At 40.7% G+C, this 22,169-nt stretch overlaps 1 protein-coding gene across 2 annotated transcripts in view; it reads left to right on the top strand.

Moving 5' to 3' along the window:
* LOC141774256 (heparan-alpha-glucosaminide N-acetyltransferase) overlaps positions 1–19,667 on the top strand; it is a 29,035-nt gene extending 9,368 nt beyond the window's left edge. For both annotated transcript variants that reach the window (XM_074646775.1, XM_074646774.1), the window contains exons 7-18: positions 1,292–1,374; positions 4,249–4,325; positions 5,861–5,891; positions 6,003–6,163; positions 8,498–8,610; positions 9,341–9,462; positions 10,013–10,136; positions 10,245–10,331; positions 12,092–12,169; positions 16,220–16,290; positions 17,378–17,490; positions 19,376–19,667. In XM_074646775.1, the coding sequence (XP_074502876.1) occupies positions 1,292–1,374; positions 4,249–4,325; positions 5,861–5,891; positions 6,003–6,163; positions 8,498–8,610; positions 9,341–9,462; positions 10,013–10,136; positions 10,245–10,331; positions 12,092–12,169; positions 16,220–16,290; positions 17,378–17,490; positions 19,376–19,557 (1,242 nt within the window). In that variant the 3' untranslated portion in view covers positions 19,558–19,667. The remainder of the gene's footprint in view (positions 1–1,291; positions 1,375–4,248; positions 4,326–5,860; positions 5,892–6,002; positions 6,164–8,497; positions 8,611–9,340; positions 9,463–10,012; positions 10,137–10,244; positions 10,332–12,091; positions 12,170–16,219; positions 16,291–17,377; positions 17,491–19,375) is intronic.
* The last annotated feature ends 2,502 nt before the right edge of the window (positions 19,668–22,169 follow it).

The following is a 22,169-nucleotide window of genomic DNA, read 5'->3' as shown; positions in this document are numbered from 1 at the left end:
AAACAATCAATCAGAGCCGAGCTGGAGCCTGCCGTCTCTGAGCAGCTGTCAATCACTCACAAACCCACAATCAAATGGTCAAACTAGGCAGCGCTGATCAAATATGAATAAATATTCTGTTACTGTAATGCCTTTTTCTCCCCTCAAATGTTTTTTAGAAACATCTCGTAGTGTCCTGTTTAGCTGCAAAATGAGAAAGTTTGTGACCCGGCAACCGCCCACCAGCCTGAGCCAACTTTCTAATTTTACAGCTAAACAGTACACTACAAGATGTTTTCTGAAAACATTTGAAGCAAGAAATAGGCATTATAACAACAGAATATGATATCATGTTATCTCTGAGTACTTGAATTACAATATGCTGAAAGGTTATTATTGAATTTTTGCCCAATGATGATAAAAACTTTATGCCTACTGCAGGTTTAATTTGAGTTAAAGAAGGCAGCGGTTTAGCTTTAACATACCCACTGCAGGCTACCTACTCAGCACTAAAAGACAAACAGACAGAATTAGCACCTAGCTAGTGAACATTAAAGACCATTTAGCTGCTAAGGAGACAAATATCTTCCTCGGGAGTTGGTGGAGGCCAAAACCGAGCTAAAAGTAGAGTGAATATCGGACCCTACAGACCAAATAATCTGTTAATATTGCTTTAATACGTTAAACTGAATAGTCAATGAAAAATCTAACAAATGCAAACACAGATTAAAGGTGGGGTTGGTAAAGATTTTAGAAACATTTTTGTTATATTAGTTGAAATTCTCATTACATCCTGACAGCCATCAATAAACGAAATGCTCTTGACAGCTGTGAGTACTAACAATAGCCATGTTTGTTGTTTACGTTCTTTTTGATATATTTACGTTCATAATGATAATTGTATGGGAGTGGCTATGGATGGAGGCCTGAACAGACGGACTGTCAGTGTTGCAGACTTGGCAACTTTCTTGCTAGATTTAGGGGTTAGGGACTTTTGGATCCAGTGCTGTTTGCTACTTTCATTAGAAAAGAGTTGGCAACACTGGGCTCAGTTTTTTGATTGGATAATTTTTTTTAAATCTTGTGTACTCTTGCTAGTTTCTCAAGATCACCGACCCTGCCTTGCCTTTAACTGCAATAAGACAAATTGCAGTCACGAAATGAAACAACATACTACATACAGTAGTCACATGCAGTGAGTTAACAAATGTTGCTACTTTTCAGACAGCCTATTTTGAGCCGAACTGGTGTTTAGTTACTTGAAAGCCAAAGTTGTGACATTATTTTGTCTACCCTATAATTGTTTCTACAGGACGAAGCACAGGCTGGTGAAGCTGAGCACAGTACCGCTAAAGCTAAACCAACACGTCTGCACTCACTGGACACTTTACGAGGGTATGTACGCCATCAACAACCATCATATCTATCAGTCTATCACCACATGCGACCTGTTCACATGCTAATTCTTTTTAGAGCAGTCTGAGGCATGATGAAGATCTACAGGCCCAGCGTAATGAATAATTACAGGGGTCACAGTCTGGCCACATGCTCCCCCAAGCTTTTGTTATCAGGCGGTGTAGCTTTGGGCATGATTTCTGATATCAGTGTGTCTCGGGTTTGGAACAGTGTGTTTCTGTTGGACAGGAGTGATGCATGTGATTGAATCTGGGCTCCCTGCTAGCCTTAATTGTGGCCTGGGGGTAGACACAAAGCACGCCTCTCTGGAAACAGGATGCTGGTGTGGCTTTGACCTCCCCCATGCCAAATAATTGATGTAATAATACCGTCAACATATCAGCACACATCCACACGGCCATAGATCTCCTGCCAAAATGGAGAGCGAGAGGAAATCCAGCAGCACAGAGGCAGCATCCAGCAGACAATTGACATCTTCTCTGTCTGTGGCTTCCTTTTTGGATGAGAAGCCATCTGAAACCACCGTGCATATGTGCTGAATTCAAATTACCACATAGTTTTATTTAGTTTGGGAGCTGAATTAGTTCAGTACACTTTGCAAAGGTTCAAGGAAAGTCTAAATTTCGATTTCATTTCCGTTCGGTTACACTGCTTGCCGCAGTCCTGCTCAATCTTATTAGCTGAAATGTCACTCTGGTGTTACAGATAGTTGTCACATATTGATGTCCTGATAGGTAATACTGGAAATTCTCATATCTGACAACACACTTAATCAAACTGTGACTCAGCGCTCAAGATTAACGCTGCGTGTGCCTCCTCTCAGCCCGGTGACTTATGATCCATGCTCCCTGATAAGTAACAACTTTCTGCAGAAAACAGACGCATCATCGACCATAAATGCTGAGACATTTCTGAAGGCAAAAGGCTTTTCTTCTGAGCTGAAAGGTTTTTCTGATCATTGCTCAGGCTGCACTGACATGATATACAGAGAACAGTAGGGTACGGTTAATTTTTCTAAAAGGATTTGGATTTTAATCTTGTGCCGCACTGCTAAAAGCCTGTCGCCGGTTTCCTTACTGTTGAAAATCGCACCGTCAGTAGTTAGCAGTGCCATACGACAGAGGGAACAGCTATTACAGTAAAGCAATGGATTGTCAGTCGCATTTAACACCAGGTGGCTGAGTCATTCTCTGCTTTATTTTGACTACGCTCCAAGTTTTCCTCCGATTCAGTTTCAGATACACTCTGATGTTTGGCCACAAAAAAAAGAACCTTGGCCTTTCCACTCAAGTAGTAATTTATTATGACTAGATTGGATGTCTGTGTATTTGATATGGCCAGCACAGCAGGTAACTCAATACTCTGCAGTGATAGAGTGCAACTATCCATTTGCAACGGCTAAATGTACAAAGCTAACACTCTTAATTGGTAATGCATGTACAGTGATTCAAATCAAAGAAGTCCATAAGCATCTGTCAGCGAGTCATAACCAGTTGTCACTGCTGCAAGAAAGACACGTCTTTCTGTAATCTGTTAGCCATAAATCATGAATACTGATTCCCAGACATGAATTAAGTCTATTACTGAAGTGACAAATGCTCATTGGAGACCTTCACGGGGATATTTACAACTTCAATCTGATTAGGAACCAAGAAACAACAGTCTGTGGTGTTTCAACCTGGACATTAACTTTGGTGCAACATAAATCAAAGTGATCTCAGTGCACATCATATTAATTAAGCACTTATAGTTTCCCTTATTCATAATTAACAGCCACTAGTGTCACATGTGTGGTATTTTTAATGTAATCTGCCTAAAATGGAGCTCTCATTCACAATCAGACACCCAGAGTGTTTTGATTAAAAAGATGACCACTAAGCTCTGATATTGCAAGGATTTTCACCGGGTCTCATCTGGCCGGTGATTTAACCTCTTGTCTTTGTCACTATGGCGACTAATGGATATGTTCGTCAAAACTTAAATGATAGCCTGCATGCATATGTGTGTGAGAGAGAGAGAGTACATGGACACATGCAGCAGGGTTTACTCTACTTTAATAGCCCTTTTGAGATGATAGTGGACGATTAAAATCTTGTATCAGCAGGTTGGGGCTGAAAGAGCAGTAATGGCTTTGGTGCACCTCTTAATTGAATCTAGGGCAGAAAAACAAGAGGAGGCAGAGGTAGATACAATGCATCTTATCAGAGAGTCTTGTTCTTAGAGGTTGTCCTAATCGTGTTATGGCTCTTAAAGAACCCCTTGATGATATTTTCTTTTTCTTTTTGATGAATTAAAAACATAAATTCAAGTATGTAGGATGTAGCAAACCTCTGTAGCCGCTTGACCATGCAACCATTTACATTTCCCTGCAAGTTTGTGTTGTGTAATGTTCCCCCACCCATTTTCTGACATGCAACGCAAACACCTCGTTTCCCTCCAGTGTGTGGTTCAGTGAAGCACTCCCCATCACGTGTGCTGTGTTTCAGCAGGCTTGGCCAGTGCTAAAGTATAAAGTGTATCATATATTAGACGCAAAGTCTTTAGTCAGCACTCCTGCGTGAGGAGATCCAGAGGACAAGTGTTCATTTCCTGAGTGATTCATAATGCTTAGATTGCATTACCTTGCATTTGGAGTGTGACGGAATAAAAAGCCCACCCCCCACTCTGGCCTCTTAATTCAGAGTATTAGTCAGATGGTAAGAAAGCTGTTGGATATGAATGATTTTATGCTGTATTTATAATAGTTTTAAAACAGTTTTCACCCATATTTCCATCATTCACTCTACTGCATGAATCCAATTATTACTGGTGTACAGTGTACTATAGTGCTTACTCATCATACTGTCTTTGTAGGTTTGCCCTGACAGTGATGGTGTTTGTGAACTATGGCGGAGGAGGCTACTGGTTCTTTCAACATGCACCATGGAATGGTTAAGTAAAGTATAAGACATGCACAATTGTGATTCAATTACATCTGCTGTTAAAGTAGGTTTAGGGCGCTTTCAAAGGCCATAGTTCGGCTAGTCCGAACTAGAATGAAATTGATGCTTATGGTTCATTTCCTATTTAGTCTGGTTCAGTTTCACAGTGCACAAATTAAAGCGGACCAAATCAAAAAATGCATTTGTTGAGGTGCGAGTATACGAAAATGCAAATTTATCTTTTTCGTCTTGAGAGCTGCTACTTCAATGCAGGGAATCGCAGACTTTGATATATAAAGTTTATTCATTTTGACTCTGCACTGATTTACTGTGCACACAAATCTCTTCTCCTCCAGTTTATCTGGAATTACTTTATAAACATCACTATTTTTGTGGACTCTCTTTAGCATATTCTGTATGTTCTCTTCTCCCAGATGTCAAGCAAACATCGGACTTCTGCAGAAGTCCAGATCTGTCCTCTCCCACTCATGTTAACCTGTCGTTTACCTGTGTCTTACCTGTGTATCTCAACAAATGCCCGTGCAGGCAGCCCGTTATCCGCTACGTTTTGGTTCGCTTGGAAACGGCCCTAGACCACCTCTTGCAAGAGGTCTCAGATCGGTTGTTTTGGTCCGCACAAGTTCGATTACTGCGTTCAAAACTGCACCAGAGTTTGATTAAAACAGCCCTTAATAGCTGGAAGGACCAACAGCTCACAATGGTCAGTCTGTTTAATGGAAGGAGCCGATACTTCTAATATTAACCTCCGTCTTCTTTCACATTAAGCCAGATATGAAATGAATGTGTGAACTCAAGGCTATTATTCAATGGCAGCATTCTCCTCATCATGACTGCAGCATTTTCTGACCCGTTGTCACTAATTATGATAAATGCAGTCTCAAACCAAACACACTGGATGCCATTCTTCATACGAGCCAAATCAAATGCACGATCCATAGATTTTTATTGTTATTAACAACCAGGGAGGAGACGGGAAAAAGGAGGGATGAGTGTTTAAATGGCAGCGGGGAGAATCTGGGAGGGGGCAGTAAATGAGTAGTACTCACCTCCTGCAGCAGCAGCAGCTCTCGAGGTGCCCTGGAGCAAGGCGCCACTCAAAGAGACAGTGGGTGTTGAAAGGTTAAAGCGAGCTGAGTGCCTTTTCCCTATGTAAATAAAAGTTTTAACAAATCGCACTGCAACTTTTATGAAATCCATGTCATTATTTAGAGGTGTTCTCAATTTAAATCGTATAATAGCTTCTTTGCCACATCTACAAGGGTGTATTGATTTCAGGGGTGGTTTGATTAATCTTCTCTTTGCTGCTGTCACAGGAGTGTAGATATTTATTCACCTTTTCAAAATGGAAAGTTAATGACTGAAGCAGCACTTTAAGGACATAACATTGTTCTTAATTTACCTCGTAGTCCTTTTGGATTGCAGAGATTAGAAAAGGGCAAGAACTGTGAACTCTGTATAATGCCATCAAATTCAAGTATCTGTGTGTCTATTGATATTAATGTATGCCTCTGGATGTGTTGCAGGTCTAACTGTGGCAGATCTTGTCATGCCATGGTAGGTTTGGTACTGTCAGACATTTTCAGTCCTATTTTAATATACACAAATATGCATGTTTGTGTGCAAATATAAAAAATTTTAATCGCGTAATACTGCTGTTTCTTCCAGGTTTGTGTTTATTATTGGGACTTCAGTGGTGTTGGCTTTCAGATCCATGCAGAGGAGAGGAGTTAGCTGCCTGCAGATGCTGCGCAAAATGACCTGGAGAACAGTCGTCCTCCTGTTGATCGGCTTCTGCTTCCTCAACTACTCTCCAAGAGACGGACCACGTAGGTGCACGTTATGGAACAAATACGTTATATGTGGATGTGCTTGTTCTGTACTTTTTGTTTTGTTCTATACTGGGGAAATGATTAAAACACAGACTCTGCCATGTCTAATAATGTCCACTTATTACATGTACAATCAATTAGTCGCAACATCAGAGAACAGAAAGAGGCTTCTCTTGTGTTAATGCACCTGTTCCTCTGAAAACAGAAGCTCGGTAAAACAAACTGCATTTGCTGTTATATAATGCATCATCGAACAATTATGACACAGATTCTATAACAAGGTTTTTATGTCATATAGACCTGAAACGATTAGTCGATTAATCAATTAGTCAGTCGACAGAAAATCAATCGGAGACTATTTTCACAATCAACTATGTTTCGGTAATTTTTCAAGAAAATATACAAAACAAGTAATCACTAGCTGCAGCCCTAATGTCGTAGAAGATTGGAGTAATACAGCTTATACCTGGTATGCTCATAACATGCTCGACACTAAAAGCCTTGTTTTCACATAACTGCAGTTTGTCAGGTGACAAAGACAAAGAAGTGTTGAAATCCAGATTTGTGGTAAAAGCCAAAGCTGCAGGGCTGTGTCGGGGTTAAAGGAGGGGAAGCAGGCTGAAAATCCCCATTTCATCGTCCACCTGGGGACGCACAGGGCGCCCCTCACACATTAGCCGCCTCCCCAGTGCTAATGGACTTTCCTGGGTTGATGTCTGCGTAACTGGGTTAACAAAAATATTGTTATTGTGTGTGCAGTCTCAAAATCCAGCACCAGGGGACGTTTAACAGCGGCAGATTGAGCAAAAACAACCGCTGCGGTAATGGACAATTACAAACAGATAGTGTTACACTCTTCAGCCCCGTGCAGCTGCTGTAGAGGCTGCTGCTGCTGGAGCTGATCATAACAGCACAGTGACTTTTACCATAAACTGCTAAAGCTTTGCCCTCCGTCTCCAAGGACGTCCTCGGCAGTTCTGTCCCGGGGTTTGATCTAATAAGAGAATGGAATCGTATCGGCCCAATATGTTAAACCGTTTCAATGTCAGACGAGACAGAAGAAGGTGTTAACCTTTAACATCAACTATGAGTCATTTCAAATAAAAGCTGCTACGGTTAGATCATCGTTGTCAAAGCAGTGACCTTGAAACTCCAATTTCGGTTATGTTATTTTTATTTTGTCACTTTAATGAAAGACTTACACACTGCTTTGTTGGTTTAGATGGTTATAAATCACTTAATTTAACATTAATTTCAGATTGCATTAGATAAACCTAAAAACATGGCTCCAAGTTTTTGACATACAAAAATATTATTTTGCTTAAGGCGACAGTGTGTTTTCAAGATTTAATCTCTGACCATTTGACATCTTTTTTTGGATGATTTGTCGGATGAAGATGAGGTCAAAAAGTCAGATTCAAACCCCTTCTGCTGAGTAGCCTTCAGAGGATGTTCAAATAAGAAAAAATCTCTATTTCAAAAGTTTTTGTCTCCGTTATTTGCTCTACTTTCTGATGGCTTTATTCCGCTCTGCTCACTTCCATCATATAATTATTATTTTATTCAATCTATCACTGAAAGTGCTCAGAGATGGGAAGCAGACAGCAGAGCTTTCACTGCTTAAATGATATTGAACGTAAAAAAGGGTCTAAATTTCACACAAAAAAACCTACATAAATTGATCTGAAAAGTGAATCAAATGCTGTTTTTTCCTGCTAAACTGACTTTCAGGATGATTTTTATTCAAGTGACACTTTAGTGGGGGGACAGACACAGTAAATTATCAGGGTGGGGGTGTAACCTGCAGATTTAACAACAAATGTGTCATAAGTAAGAGCTTCCTCTTTTCCTGTGAAAGGAGAGATTTCCGCCTCTTATTTGATTTGTTCCGATCAATGATTGGGATTACACTGTTTTCATGGCACTTTGTGCGGCAAAGAGGTTTTCAATTAACTAATGTGTAGATTACCATCAATCTCTCAAACAAAAGCCAATCTTATCCTCCCCAATTTGTCGAGACAAAGAGATAACTGGGAATCTTGATTGGCTTCCCATGTTCTTGACATGTCCGTATCCTGAAGGCTGACACCATTTCCCAGTGTGGCGTGCTGTCCATCATCCTCCCTCAGGAAGTAGTGGGATGATTGAGAAGCGCTTCTCATGTCTTATGCTATCAATTTCCTGATTTATAATTTGCTTAGATCAGCAGGAATCGCTCTACACCACTGAGTTATGTCTGTGCTTGTACCTGAGTTGTAAGGTCATATATTCATCATTGGGTATCAAGGCACGCATGAGGGTTCATGCTGTGTGTTGTTGACTGTGTTCCAGTGTCCTGGTCCTGGCTGAGGATCCCTGGGGTGCTGCAGCGTCTGGGCTTCACCTACTTTGCTCTGTCTCTCCTGCAGACTTTCTGGGGCCAGAAAGAAATCCCACTGAGAGCGGTGAGCAGCTCTGTCAAGTCCACTTTAGTCTGTCATTACACACCAGGGGGGGAAAAAAGAAAGTCCAGCCTGAAACAACACATTTATAAACAGCTAATTCGCTGTGTGCACCTTGGATTCCTGGGTCCTTTTTTATTGCTGGGATAACTGGACAAACCAGCCCGTTCTCATTCTTAGGGCGTAAGTTCCCGACGCTTTGTGACGCCCATCGGCGTGTTATACCAACGCACAAGGCACCCTTTAGCGCCTATTGGAAACGTACCGGGCTTTAACTACAATGTAAACCCATCTGTGCCGTTAGTAAACGTTCAGAGAAAGTGACACACATAGGGCGGGAGGTGAGGTGGATGGGTCTAACAAACACAAGGCTTTCATCCTGTTTGTGTCCTGTGCGTTAAGTTTCACTTTCACTTTACAATCAGTAGTTCGTTCATGTCCCGTGTTCACAATGTTCAGCTAGAGTTACACTGCATAAATGTAGTCATTTTAAGCCCAACCATGTTTTTTTCCTAAACCTAAGCAAGTGTTTTTGTTTAATTAACAACGTTAAGCATGTATTTTCTGCGACCGAAGAGTGACGCTGAGGGGTCTGACAAAGCGTCAGTATGTAACGAGTTGGGATGAGAACGTGCTGCCCAAACATACACAAATGTTTCATGTGGAAAAGTGTCAAAAAGATGAGCAGTTTTGTACCTGAATTTTGCATTAACAAGATTTTTGTGTGATGCAGAATCACTGGTGGAACCCCGTCCAGGATGTGGTCCTTTATTGGCCACAGTGGCTGATTATCATCCTGCTGGAGACTCTGTGGCTCTGCATCACTTTGCTCATGCCCGTACCCAACTGCCCCACGTGAGTCCAAGCAATCTTCCCACTGTCGTGTAACTGTTCAATCCGCTCAATTAATCCACTGTACACATATGCTAAAAGTGTAAATCTCTCCATGCTGAGATTAATCTCCAGTTAGGGCTGTTGCGCTGCAGCAGAGGTGTTAGTGTGCACCTTGTGTTGCCGGTGTTATGAACCGCTGTGATTTATGGGCCTGTGGTGGATGCTTCAGAGGGCATAATTAGCCAATCTCAGTCTGTCATGTGCAATAAGAAGAGCGGAGGCAGAGGATCCATCTTCCTCGCTCTGCGTCTTCTGCTCAGTGCTGCTTTTTGTGTGTTTTCCCCCATTTCTGTGACCCTGCTTGGCATCAGTGTTAGAATAGTTTGAGTTCAAATAGAGGCACTTGTTTCTTCCGTTGTTTTTCATTTTTTAGCAGAGTGTGAGGATATGTGGTGAACACAAATAGAAAAACCTGCCTGAGGAGCTTCCTTTGGTTAAATCTGCCACATTAGTTTGTTAAAATGTCTTATTCTTTTAATACTGATTATACTACTACATTGTTTGCTATCAGAGGGTATTTGGGAGCTGGTGGAATCGGTGATAACGGTCTTTACCCAAACTGCACTGGAGGCGCAGCAGGATACATTGATAGATGGATGTTTGGTGATAACATGTATAGATACCCCACATGCAAAGTAAGATATGTTTCTCATACACCATTCATTATTTTATCCATCTATCTTAAAACCTCGCAGGTGGAATTAAAACAACCTTGCTGGTCCTTTTCATCTTGCTTTTTACAGGAAATGTATCACACCACGCAGCCCTTTGACCCAGAGGGGCTTCTGGGTACAATCAACTCCATTGTCATGGGATTCATGGGGATGCAGGTAAGATGGATCATTTATTTCTGCGAGTATAATTCAACAAGTGGTACAAGGTGATATTTCAGAGTTTTTTTAGGTATCAGTATTATTTAGTTGTCATTTGCAATGTCCAATTGCTTGGAATAGGAGTAATGTTTTTTCATGATATTGGATTTTGCAAATGTGTAGTAAAGCTTAGTTAAAAGGTTAATTATTGAATAATTATGAAGGCTAATTAAAGGGTCAGGCCACTCTTAATTGGTTTTATGATATCTGACATTTCATTTGTGACGCTCAAACCATTTTAAATACACATTTTAAAAACTCCAGTTCAACAATCTGTCTTTCTTTTGGATCTGTCTTTCCAGAAACAGTAACAGACCTCACCATTTTCATAGGGAATAAATGTTAAACCTTTTAACTAGTTTTTGCCAAGTGGTATTATTGTTGGCGCCGCTGTCGCAACCGGATCGCATTCTTTTTTCCTCACAGCCTAGCAACTACCAACAACACCGAAGGACACACTGCATTTTGTTTTCCACTTTGATTGTTCCACCGTCCGCCATTTCCGTTACTGGGGATAGTGACAAAGAACTTACATTGATACTCTTTGGTAACTGAGGATAGCTACCGATAGCTACCGGGTAAAACAAAAGCGCTATAAAGAACTTTAAGTACATGAAAATTGTTGCCAGCAAGAAATCTGGAACAGTTTACAGAAAGATATGTTGGTTTTGTGTTTCATAAATGTCTTTATTTCATTACTTTGAGCAAACAAAATTCCATTCACCTCCATTGTACTTGAATGCATGACTCAGAATCTCAGTAGGTTTAAAATGGCTAGATACCACTAGAAGTAAGTGAGAAAATACTGAATGTTTCTCTGTGATTTGGGTGAACTGCCTCTTACATCCTCACAATACTGACCCCTGATTGGCTGAGAGCAGCAGCTTCTTTTATTCATATTGGTCTAGACTTACTCAGTGAAGACTTATTAATAAAAAATAGATTTAAGATTCAATCAGTTTTATGTTTTAGAGACAGAAACCATGAATCCAATCAGAACCATGTGCAGCGATGGCCTTAATCTGAATTTATACAGATTAATTGTTTATTTCTAATTTCTTAAATTTCAATATTTTAAATTTCTATACCAGAGCTTCTTAACCTAGAGGATCAGTGATGCTCTTCAATGCTAAGATGTTAATAAGACAATATATTAGACAGTGAGACTATAACTCTGTACTCTGTATGAAGGTTATGTGAAAGACTCTTTCCCGCCTAATTGAAACAGCTGCCCTCTTTTAATGACAAAATGTTGTCTGGAAGTGGGGAGAGAGCTTTTGGTCTTTAGACCTGAGCATCTGATGGCGACTGTGTCACTTATAACCATTTGTGTTCTGGGAAGTAGCCATGCAAAAGCAGCCACATTGCTCAATTCCCGGTAGGCGGTTTGCTCTGAGCCCTTCAGTCAGCGAGTCTTAGACGACACGCCAGGTGTCCGCTGCCCTCCTCTGTGCTCGCCCGTGCTAATGTCCTCAGCTGAAACATATTCGTCATCACCAAATTAATCAGAGGGTGTGGATGTCTTACACCCCACATCTGGCTCAACAGGATAGGAGAAATGTGACCGCCACGTCAGGGACACATCCCAGGCCTATTTGGTTACCCAAGGACAAATATATGTACACACCGGTTGTTGGTGTTTACATGGTTATTTCTCATTAAATGTGGGATTGAATGAGTTGTGGTGTCTGTGCTTATCTCTGCTTCCTTCTTCACAGGCAGGGAAAATTATCGTTTACTACAAGGGAATGAACGTCCACATCCTCTGTCGATTCGTAGTGTGGGCCGTCATCCTGGTACGTTACATCATGTTAAGGTTTTAAACACAGCTGGTAAAGTAAATGAGTATAAAAGTCAATTGGTAATTTAAAACCAGGACAACAAATCACTTAAACCATCGTCCTGCTTCTGTGACTCACACTGAGCTGAGCACTTTTATGGTGTTACTTCGCCTTGCAGGTAAACTCTACAACGTGGTTTCCAGCCACTCGGGTATTAGTCATAGCCGCCGAAGCCATTCATTAGCAGGACTTAGTAGAGGACATGTGTGTGATCTCAGTACAATTAAACAACATCCAGTGTGGCCGTGTTTCCGGGCAGACATGGGTACCCGTGGCCTCGGGGGAATACATACTGTCTCTCATTGCCTCACATGTGGTTTTAGATTAGAAGAGTTGTGCATATTACTTACAGTCTACTGCAATCAGTAGCGTCTGATGAAAAGCATGATTAATTCATATACCTGCACACTAAGTCTCAACACACATTTACAGAACAATCACATGAGAGTATGGATAAAGAGGTCTAAAAGCCATTCAAACAGAATAAAAACAAACATTTCTTCATAAATCTGCTCCGATATCATTTGAGGTCATATATGTTTTGGATCTGTGTTCATTCTGGGTGGTCTCAAAACACAAGAAGAGGCAAGCTGGCCTCTATTTCATTTAGAGGGGGGAATGTGCCCCACTGGGAGAAGCCAAGTGTTATACGAGACGGCCCGTTTTGCATTTCTAAACCTGTGACAGGAGGCTGTTAGTCTGCGCTAACGAGATTGACAGATATCCATGTAGAAAGGCTTTGCTGAGCGGTGCTCGGCCACTGTTTTGTACGTGCGTACAGTGAGATGCTGCAGAGATGTAGCTGGTGTGCAGAGAGGGGTTAGTAGGAGCCTGCATGCTGTGGAGGCAGACATCCTGAGACTGGCGGTGCTGTGACCTGAAGCGATGATGGAGCTGGAGGAGCCGGCTGCATCACTCAGCCTTTGAAATCAAACTGTGCAGGATGAAAACAAAGGGGCCAGAGGAAAACACACAGAAACACATCCTATTAGTTTAAAGTTATGTAGTTGTTGTATATTACTGTGCTATTTTAGATATCAGGTTCAGACTGCAGACTGGCATGTATAACTGTTTGACCAATGTGTGTTGAAACCACACTGAAGGTTGTTAAATTAAGTAAACAATTTCATTCATTAACTCAGTTTTATCAGCACGACATCTGTCATCTAGGTTTGTTGCATCAAGTCAAGTTTATTTGTGTAGCTCAATATCCCACACAATATCTCAATGGAGTTACTGAACATACTGCATACTGAATACAAAGACAAAAATCCCCCAAAAACGTCAGCATGTAAGTAAACAAGACGAGGATACAGTCATGCTATCAGCTCTGAGAGGCTGCATTTAGGCACAGTGATGCTTTGAGGTAAATGCTAACATTAGCATGCTAAAATTGTTTTATGATTATTTTATTTAGCCTTTATTTAACCCGGTTTGTCATGCTCACAGTCACAATATCTGGCAGGTATGTTTACCATTAGTTTAGCAGATATTTAGTCATAAACCACGGTATTGGACATTCAAATTTGTGACCTGATGATGGTGTTAGATGAAAAAAATAATAATAATTGCACCTTTCATACATAAAATGCAGCTCAAAGTGCCTTATAAAGTAAAATAAATAGAAACAATGACACAGGTGTTAAAGACAGATGTCATCAGGAATACATTTTACCAATAATAAAACCAATAAAACAGTAAAATACATAAAAACAATTATGTTAAAAAAGGTAAAAATGTATTAAAAGCAAGATCATAACAAATAAGTATTGAGCTGTGTTTAAAAACTATCAACGGAAGTTGCTTGTCTGATTTGTGATGGAGTTTGTTCCAAACCTTTGGTGCATAATAACCGAAGGCTACATCACCGTGCGTTTTGTAGTTCATTATTGGTATGTTTTGCAAGCCGGCATTACACGAGTTCAAGGGATGGTTTGGAACATATTTGGAAAAGCAGTCAGACAGGTATGAAGGTGTTAAACCATTGAGGGTCTTATAGACAAGTTAAATAATTTTTAAATCAAAAGTCAGAGGATCACTAAAGTTATTTCAAATTCATCCTGAGGGGAGCATGAATGTCTGTACTAGATTTTGTGACAATCCATCCTATACTATAGATGTCCAGACATCTCTCTCAAATTTTTACCTCATGGTGCCGCTGGAGGAAATTAAGATTCATCATTTGGGAACAATGAAAGTCTGTACCAGATTTTATGCCAATCAGTTTAGTAGTTGTTAAAACCGTGAACATTTTCACGACAATCCAACAGCATGAAAATAACATTTGCAAAAACAGAAAGGTTGTTGTACATGATACAACAACAGTATTATTATCCAATATAAGGTTGTAATAGGTCCAATATGAATGTACTAAATCCAATAAAAGAAGCCCAGGAGTCTGAGGAATGGCTCTTTTATGTTTGTGAATCCCGAAAGATTCCTGCTCATATATGTGAGAATAAATTGAAATTCTGTTGTGAGAATTTAAAGTCATTAACCTCAATTCTTAAATGATAAATCTCCCTGTTATGTCTCCTGGTGTTGAATCTTATTGACTATCATTGTGGAGCGAGTGACTGGAGGCAGGTGAAATAAATTAGATCCATTTGGCTTCTCCCAGAGGCCCAGGGTGATAAAGTAACACATGAGGAAATAAATAAACATTAGGCTTTTATGTTTTGCCACTGTATCTCATGGTTCACCGGTTGATGCCACATAGATGATGTGGATGCTACTCAAGACTGTGATGTTGGAGACTTTATATTCAGGATCATTCAGTGTTTAGTGATTGATCAATACAGGGATTTAAAATCCTGGTTAACTGAAATAGAGGATAACAATAAAATAGATTTTCCTACATTGCAATGGTTGAGAGAGAGAGCTGCAATTTTTATTGATCCTGGGAAGAGATGAAGTTTGAATCCAGCATATGATTGTCCCACATGTTCTCCTGTATATGTATATTTTCTTTGGTTTCTTTTTTAATCTCAGTAGCTAAATCAGCTAAATCTATTTTTAGTCCCACAAAATGTTTTCACCAACAAAGAAAGCAAAATTAGTTTTAGCGATTGGCCTGCTCTTCATATTGACGTTCCTAATAGGATTTGGCCTCAGAGGGAAGGCGAAGTAAGCAGAGCTGAACTGCCTCTTGTTTCAGACATGTGCTCTTGACATTAGCAGGTCTCCTCGGTGGAGGAGGGAGCTCATTTCTGCAGGCACCCGACCACAGGATTGATATTATGCACAGGAGGTTCACAAACCAGAACCAGAAAGTGTTGATACGACAAGCCAGGTTTTTTTTACACCACAGCTCACTGTAGTGTGATTTCTGCGTCGGAATTGATATTCAGGCGCGGCCATGCATCTTCCTTTCTAATAAACAACAGCCCCTGTTAATTAAAATCCAACGATCAGGCTCCAGAAGTGAGAGATTGAAATTGAGCGATTGCCCCACATACCAGCCCCGTCCCACATCCTGCTGCCTGGATAGCCTGGAGACTCAATCCAGCCCCGGCTAGGCTATTTCCACACCATCGATTCTGTCATCTATACACATGATAGATATCCACCCAACAAGCAAGTTTGGTTTCTGATCCTCTGCCCTGGGTTTCTCTCTGGAGCACAAAATGTTTCCTTAAGTATCTAAATCATATGTAAAGGTAAATAGATGAGACAACAAAGGTGTTTATTGATGAAGAGTTCATGAGATCTACACAGTTCCTCTGTATTGTGGTTAATAAGATTGTGGAGTCGACTTCAAATAGGTGTGACTCTGTAGGTGTCTGTCTTTGAGGAGCACAAGATTCCAGTGTGGAGGATCAGATTGGCGTGTTTGCAGTCCGATATTGTATGTGTGTGACTTGACGGACTTTGTTCATCTGACTTTCAGATAATCGGTTAATCTGCCGGACTCGCTTGATTCGGTTGCCTCACGTTTTAGCAGCCCAATACTGCTTGCTTTATCGCCCTCCATCGATTTGAAATCTGTTTCATTTCCACCCTTAGGGAATCTCTGCAGCCATCCTTTCTAAGTGCATGCGAGATGGAGGATTTATACCTGTCAATAAAAACCTATGGTAAGTGCTTCCTGACCCTCTAAATCCAGCCACTTTTCTTCACAAAAGAAAGGATGGGTTTCCAACAGGCACAAATCAAGGCTGCTAAAACACACGTTTACTTACCTCTAACGACAGCTACGACTGTAAATAATCACCCGCGCTGTCGGGAGTGTGAGGAGGAGCGGTTATACATCCTCCCGACATGATCACTCTTCCTTACGGCCAGGAAAATAAAGGATGCTTTATCCTCTCTACTCACTCGCTACACATTTTTACCAGCTCTGTGTGATGGAATGGGATCCGGCTCTGGGAAAAGCATCGATGTAACCACAGTGTAGTCGAACTGCTCCCTAACTATCACATGCCTTTTTGGTAAAACAAGGCACGGCATCTTGATAGATGTTTGTAATGATTTCGCATGAAATACAGCGCAATTACTACCTCAGACGTAGATTACTTTACGACCTGTGCATTTGTTCCACTCCCACATTCCCCCTTAATATGATGTGAATCATTTTAATGTTGCAGCAGGAAGAATACCATTTCATCTGTGATGTGTAAGCAAATTCTTCAAGATGTTCCACAGGGGCCCCCGCTAACGCTGTGCTCATCCCTCGCCATTACCTGCCTGGCTTTTATAGGCAGTTCATCATACACAGGTTATTGAGCTCTTGAGTACGAGTCTCTGCCTGGATGTCTAGAAGTAATTAACTCCCAGCTAAGAATCCTTTTTGGCCCCACTTCAGCTGAGATAAAAAAAATAAATAAATAAAAGAGCCCACTGCAAGGAGGCTCCGAGAGGCAGCCATTTTACATCAAGATGGTATTACATCAAACATTCTTGCACTTAGGAACAGACAGGGACATGGCTGGCTGGCACGGCTCCACGGGGCACGTGCCAAGGATCCACTGCTGATGCTTTGGACCAATCCAGCAAACTGTCCCGCAGTTTGCCGGATTGGCTCGAGACCCCTGGGTGTTATTTATCTGCATTACAGGATTGATAGACTCTGTGTTTTTACACCCTTGTTCACACCGCACCACTAACATTTTAGTGATGCCCAGATGTACAGAGTTAAGTGTTGCTGATGGTCTGTTTCTCCAGGTCGTTGTCCTACGTGATGTGTATGGGCTGTTTCTCCTTCCTGCTGCTGGGAGGCATGTACTTTGTCACTGATATCAAGGGCTGGTGGGGCGGACAGCCATTCATATACCCAGGTACTGTTTAGTCACAAATCAAAGGGCTTAATGTGTTATACTGATATATATGCTGTGGTTATAATAAAAAAACAAAACTCAGAAACAGAGATTGGCACATGATTGCACACCTTGACCACTTTCTTAAAGCGGCCATAATTCATATTTTTACATGATTTCTTGAAGTGATGAAGCCACACAGAATTATCCCTCGACTGCAGACACCTCTGTTGAGCGTTTCAACATCTTTAAGCTCATTGTTTTGGTTTTCTGGCCTGTAACTATACTGTTTTGGTTAAAGGGTAACTTTTGTATTTTTCAACCTGGACTCTATTTTCCCATATTTTTGTGTCTAACTGACTAATAGGGACAACAGTTTCTGAAATTGGTCCAGTATTGAGGGAGAACGCTGTAGACGGCAGCTGTGCACGGGCTGCGATATGGTGCTATCGGGGCAAGTTGGCACCGTCATTTATGTCCACTAAAAGTGCTTGCTTTTCCCATGTCTCTGATTGTTATTATAAGTGTCTGACAACATTATGGAAAGAGTCTCACTCAAGGAGAAGTCTCGTTCTGAAATCTGTCGAGGTGACGTGTGACGGTGGAATACATCCATGGTGGCAGCTTGGCAGAGTTTGTTGTGTTGAGGCACAGAAAGCGTAACATAGTGTTATCTAACAGATTTTCAATGTCATGGCTGAATATCTAGATGATTTCCACAATGTGGATGATGTCTTTGAATTCAATGGGCGCCCGTATTTATTGAGCCCGAGTATACAGATATTCAGATTTCACAACGAGACTTCTCCTTGAGCAGGAGTTGGACACAATAACAGACAGACTGGATCGAGCAAAAGGTAAGAAAAAGTTTTTTTGTCTCTGTAGAGTCTTTTCCATAATGTTGTCAGACACTTATAATAACAATCTGAGCCTGTCAGTGGCAAAAACAAACACTTTTAGTCGACGTAACGTTACAATGATGCGACTCTCTTGCCCTCGCAGCTCGTTTCGCAGCTGTTGGTTACAGCGTTATCCATCAATACTGGACCAATATCAAAATTCTTTGTCCCCATTAGTCCGTTAGACACAAAAACATGGGAAACTAACCAGGTAGAAAAATACCGAAGTTACCCTTGAAGTTTCACCCCTCTCATCAATGCTGTTTCCATGTACAGGCAGCTCTAGAGACCCGCTGCACACTGCCTACTCCGTACCCAACAGACACACAACTAGCTGGTGAACATAGTGGAGCATCTAGCAGCTAAAGAGACAGATATTTCAGACATTGAACTTAGATTCACCAGCTGGCCAGAAACGCTACCTCAAATTAATGCTAATGCGGCTCTGTACTGTATCTGCTGGATGTGTAAATAGGCAACTACAAGTCCAAGTCCTCCATATCAATTTTGTAGATGATAATATATCAGTGTTGTGTTGTTTACAGCTTTTTTCTGCAGCAACAAAGTGGCCAAAATATCAATTAATGCAGGTTTAAAAGAAACTTATAGTATATTTCAATTAATTATTGCAGGATTCTGATTCAACGTGGGTTAATATTACTAAAGTGCCTGAAAAGAGTTTGATTTCTTTGTAAGGGTTGTGATCGCTGTTTTGGTTTAGCTGCCCTCTATCGTTTCTTCCAGTTATTGGTTTACTTTTGGTTGGACAAGCATTTGAAATGATTAACGTAGAATTTAATCGAATTTATTTTGAAAGATTTTGGTTCACTTTCCCCGATATAGTTGTTTTGTCCGAATTCACATTTTCCAAATCTCTACAGCAGAGATGGTGAGTGTAAAGTAGCATGACTGATGAAGAATAAATAGATAAAAATACAGATATTTTCCTTTTAAAACAGAGGAGTCCCGTTCAATAACAACGTGTGTTTGTCTCTCCTCCTCCTCAGGGATGAACTCCATCTTTGTATACGTTGGCCACTCTCTCCTGGGTTTCTACTTCCCGTTCAGCTGGGAGATGCGCTTCCAGGAGAGCCACTGGGAGTGGCTCTTCCAAAGCCTGTGGGCAACGTCACTGTGGGTGCTCATCGCTTACCTGCTGTACAGGAAGAAATTCTTCCTCAAAATATAAACCTGGATGATCTTCTGTCCCTTTTTCATTCTGTAGATGCCATTATCTTATTTTTTTAATTCTAAACAAACACTATTCATGGTAAGGTTTATAGATTATTATAACATCTGTGGGGGAAAATCTGGCTTACTGTTCTTGGCTTAATCAGTTTAGTTTACTTTTCAGTGATGTACAACCTACCCATGTACATTTGAATGAATTGTACTGATGCTAATATCCAAACCATCTGATAAAGCAAGCAGCTCAGAGGAAAAGTTTTTATCTAACACAAGCAAAAAAGGTATTATAATATTCATCTATGAAACCCAATAAATCAGCACTTAGTTTCTAAAGAAGATGTGTGATCCACTGTCTGTGTGGGCAGCTGAGAATTTATTTGATGCCACTTGTTTTGTGCACTGAATAGACTGATTAAATCAAATGTACTGAGGTGGTACTTAACAAATTAGGCCGAGTGATTCCACTACACACCAGGCCAGCCATTATGAGTCTGTTGCCATGGCCACTCCTTCTCCTCCTGTGTGTGTGCGCGGATACCATCTGCTGTCCGAGTGACAGTGCTTTAATAGGGGTCAAGATGCACAGCTCACAAAGGAGTGTCATTATTGGGACCGACACCTCTTGCACTCATTGTATTAGAAAATCAGGGAAATTACACAAATCCAATTCATCAGAGAACAACGACGAGCCCCCTCAAAGAGCCTGAGCCCGTTACAGGTTTTACATATTTAACACATAATACGGTTTATTTTTAGATTTAGATTATAATATTTCCACATGGTTGACCATCTGGTTGAGTGATTTATTGATGTTTTTGTACACATGACGGTATTGAACACGCTCAGATCAGCGTGCCCTCAGCATCAGGTCAGGTGGTGTGTACATCATGAAATGACCATCTAGTTAATGAAATGAAACGGCATCGTGCTCTTCTTCCAGAGTGAAATCATATTACACACTGCTCAGGAGCTGTAATAACATCATTGCGTAACACGGTGTAGTGGTTTTGGTTAATTGTCTTTTGAGCAGAAGTTGTTGTTTCAATCCCTGTAGGTGCATCCTGCCTTCTTGAACAGGACTCAAGTCCTTAATTGCTTTCCCAAACTACCGTGCCAGCGATGGAAATGCATAGCTGCATTTTCTTGAGATGAAAATGAAATCAATACAGACTCACCACAGAGGTCTAAAGATATCTTTTGTGTGTTTGCTAGCATTGTATTTAAATATAAGCATTTAGCTGACTCACTCTGAGCGACTTACAGGAACTGCAACAGCATAATGAGCACAAACTCTATCAGGAAGATCACAAAAAGCTGTTAATAAAGATCAAAAGGGTCAAAATAAAAGATGTCTAGACTGTGGAGATGATGCATATTCTGCTCATGTTTCAGATTGAATTTCTGCTGAACTCATGCTACAGAAACATAGTTGGAAAAAGATGCCCATTGTGGTTTCACATACCATGACTACACCACAACATTTCCTTGTCTTTATTGATTCTCATATGTCTCAGGATACATAGTCTGTCTTATGGAAACTTTATCCCAGATACAATGTTGTCATGCAAACCGCTCAACCTCTTATATCACATAATGATCCACACACTCTCCCTTGATACAGCGAACAGCATTTAATGTACATTCATCCTCCTATATAGTGTAAGTAAACATTTGAGTACAGTATCTGTTGACATATTGAACATGATATCTGGAAGAAAGTGACACATTTCTTGGTTGTTTTTAAGCAATAACTTTATTTTACATTGATATATTGGATTTAGATATGTTTATTGTATAAGAGTGAAAGTTAAATCAGTGGTGTGTGGCTGAGTACCAAAAAAACTGAATGTAATAGCTAATCTGGATATTATTAGGATGTCAACATGTACTTTCAGTATAACAGTAGGTCTACACATGTAAGTATACACATCATTTTTTCTTTTCTCTATGGTTTCTTCTATTATTTTCTTTTTTTGTAGCCGATATGATGCAAACAAATGAGACAAATTGAGTAAAGCAAAGACAGCAGGTGCAACTTTAATAGCAGTGTTTTGGTGAAAGTTGCTGGAGCTGCTGAGAAGCCCTGCTGTCCCCTCTGCAGCCCAGTGAGCTCCAGTGTTTCTATTCCATGCAGACACATTGATTGGAGAGTGATTTCTGTGGGAGTGACTGGTGTCCTGCCCTGAGGCTGCAGCAATGCATCACTTCACACAACACCCATCCAGCCTTTAGCCTGGGACTCGAGACCTGAGATAAGAGAGGGAAAAAAAGGTCCCACTGAGTTTGACCAGCTGCTCTTACAGTAGTTAGGTGATTTTTTTTTCTTGCACTTAAAAGTATAATTTATGAGCAGATAGAAACTGCACGTCAGCTAGTTTGAAGTGTTATTAATCCATATGGGCTGCAGCTATACCTCCCAATTGGCAGGAGTCCATCTGATGCTGGGCCACCTTGTTATCTAATTTAAAAAAAAAAAATGTTTGAATCCACTGAAGTAAAAATATCAATGCCATCGGTGCAAGTATTTCAAAATAAAACTCATGCATACATGATTACTGTTATAATGAAGCAATGAACCCACCTGATATTGGATTTAGATATATGTTTATTGTA

Source organism: Sebastes fasciatus, chromosome 9 (assembly GCF_043250625.1).
Source record: "Sebastes fasciatus isolate fSebFas1 chromosome 9, fSebFas1.pri, whole genome shotgun sequence".
Classification (NCBI taxonomy): Eukaryota; Metazoa; Chordata; class Actinopteri; order Perciformes; family Sebastidae; genus Sebastes; species Sebastes fasciatus.
Note: the sequence above shows the minus strand (reverse complement) of the source record. Positions and strands in the feature narration are given on the sequence as shown.